The sequence below is a fragment of the Aspergillus wentii genome, assembly GCF_001890725.1.
Source record: "Aspergillus wentii DTO 134E9 unplaced genomic scaffold ASPWEscaffold_12, whole genome shotgun sequence".
In the NCBI taxonomy this organism is placed as follows: domain Eukaryota; kingdom Fungi; phylum Ascomycota; class Eurotiomycetes; order Eurotiales; family Aspergillaceae; genus Aspergillus; species Aspergillus wentii.
Window position 1 is genome coordinate 5,402 of NW_024467843.1, and position 224 is coordinate 5,625.

Below are 224 nucleotides of genomic sequence, written 5' to 3' on the forward strand. Positions count from 1 at the left end.
CTCTCTAGCCAGGGCAAGTATGAAGAGGCTGAAGCCATGCACCAACGAGCATTAAGAGAGCAAGAGAAGGTGCTGGGGCTAGAGCATCCATCCACACTCGCCAGCGTCAACAACCTTGGTTCAGTCCTCTCTAGCCAGGGCAAGTATGAAGAGGCTGAAGGCATGCACCGACGAGTCTTGGAAGGATCAGAGAAGGTACTAGGGCCAGAGCATCCATCTACACT

The 224-nt window shown here is 53.6% G+C and overlaps 1 protein-coding gene across 1 annotated transcript in view; it reads left to right on the forward strand.

The window, feature by feature from the left end:
* Positions 1–224, forward strand: part of ASPWEDRAFT_33281 (uncharacterized protein) — a gene marked incomplete at both ends in the record, with an annotated part of 4,089 nt that overhangs the window by 3,363 nt on the left and 502 nt on the right. Inside the window, one exon of the mRNA XM_040833753.1 lies at positions 9–195. Coding sequence (XP_040683253.1) covers positions 9–195 — 187 coding nt within the window. The remainder of the gene's footprint in view (positions 1–8; positions 196–224) is intronic.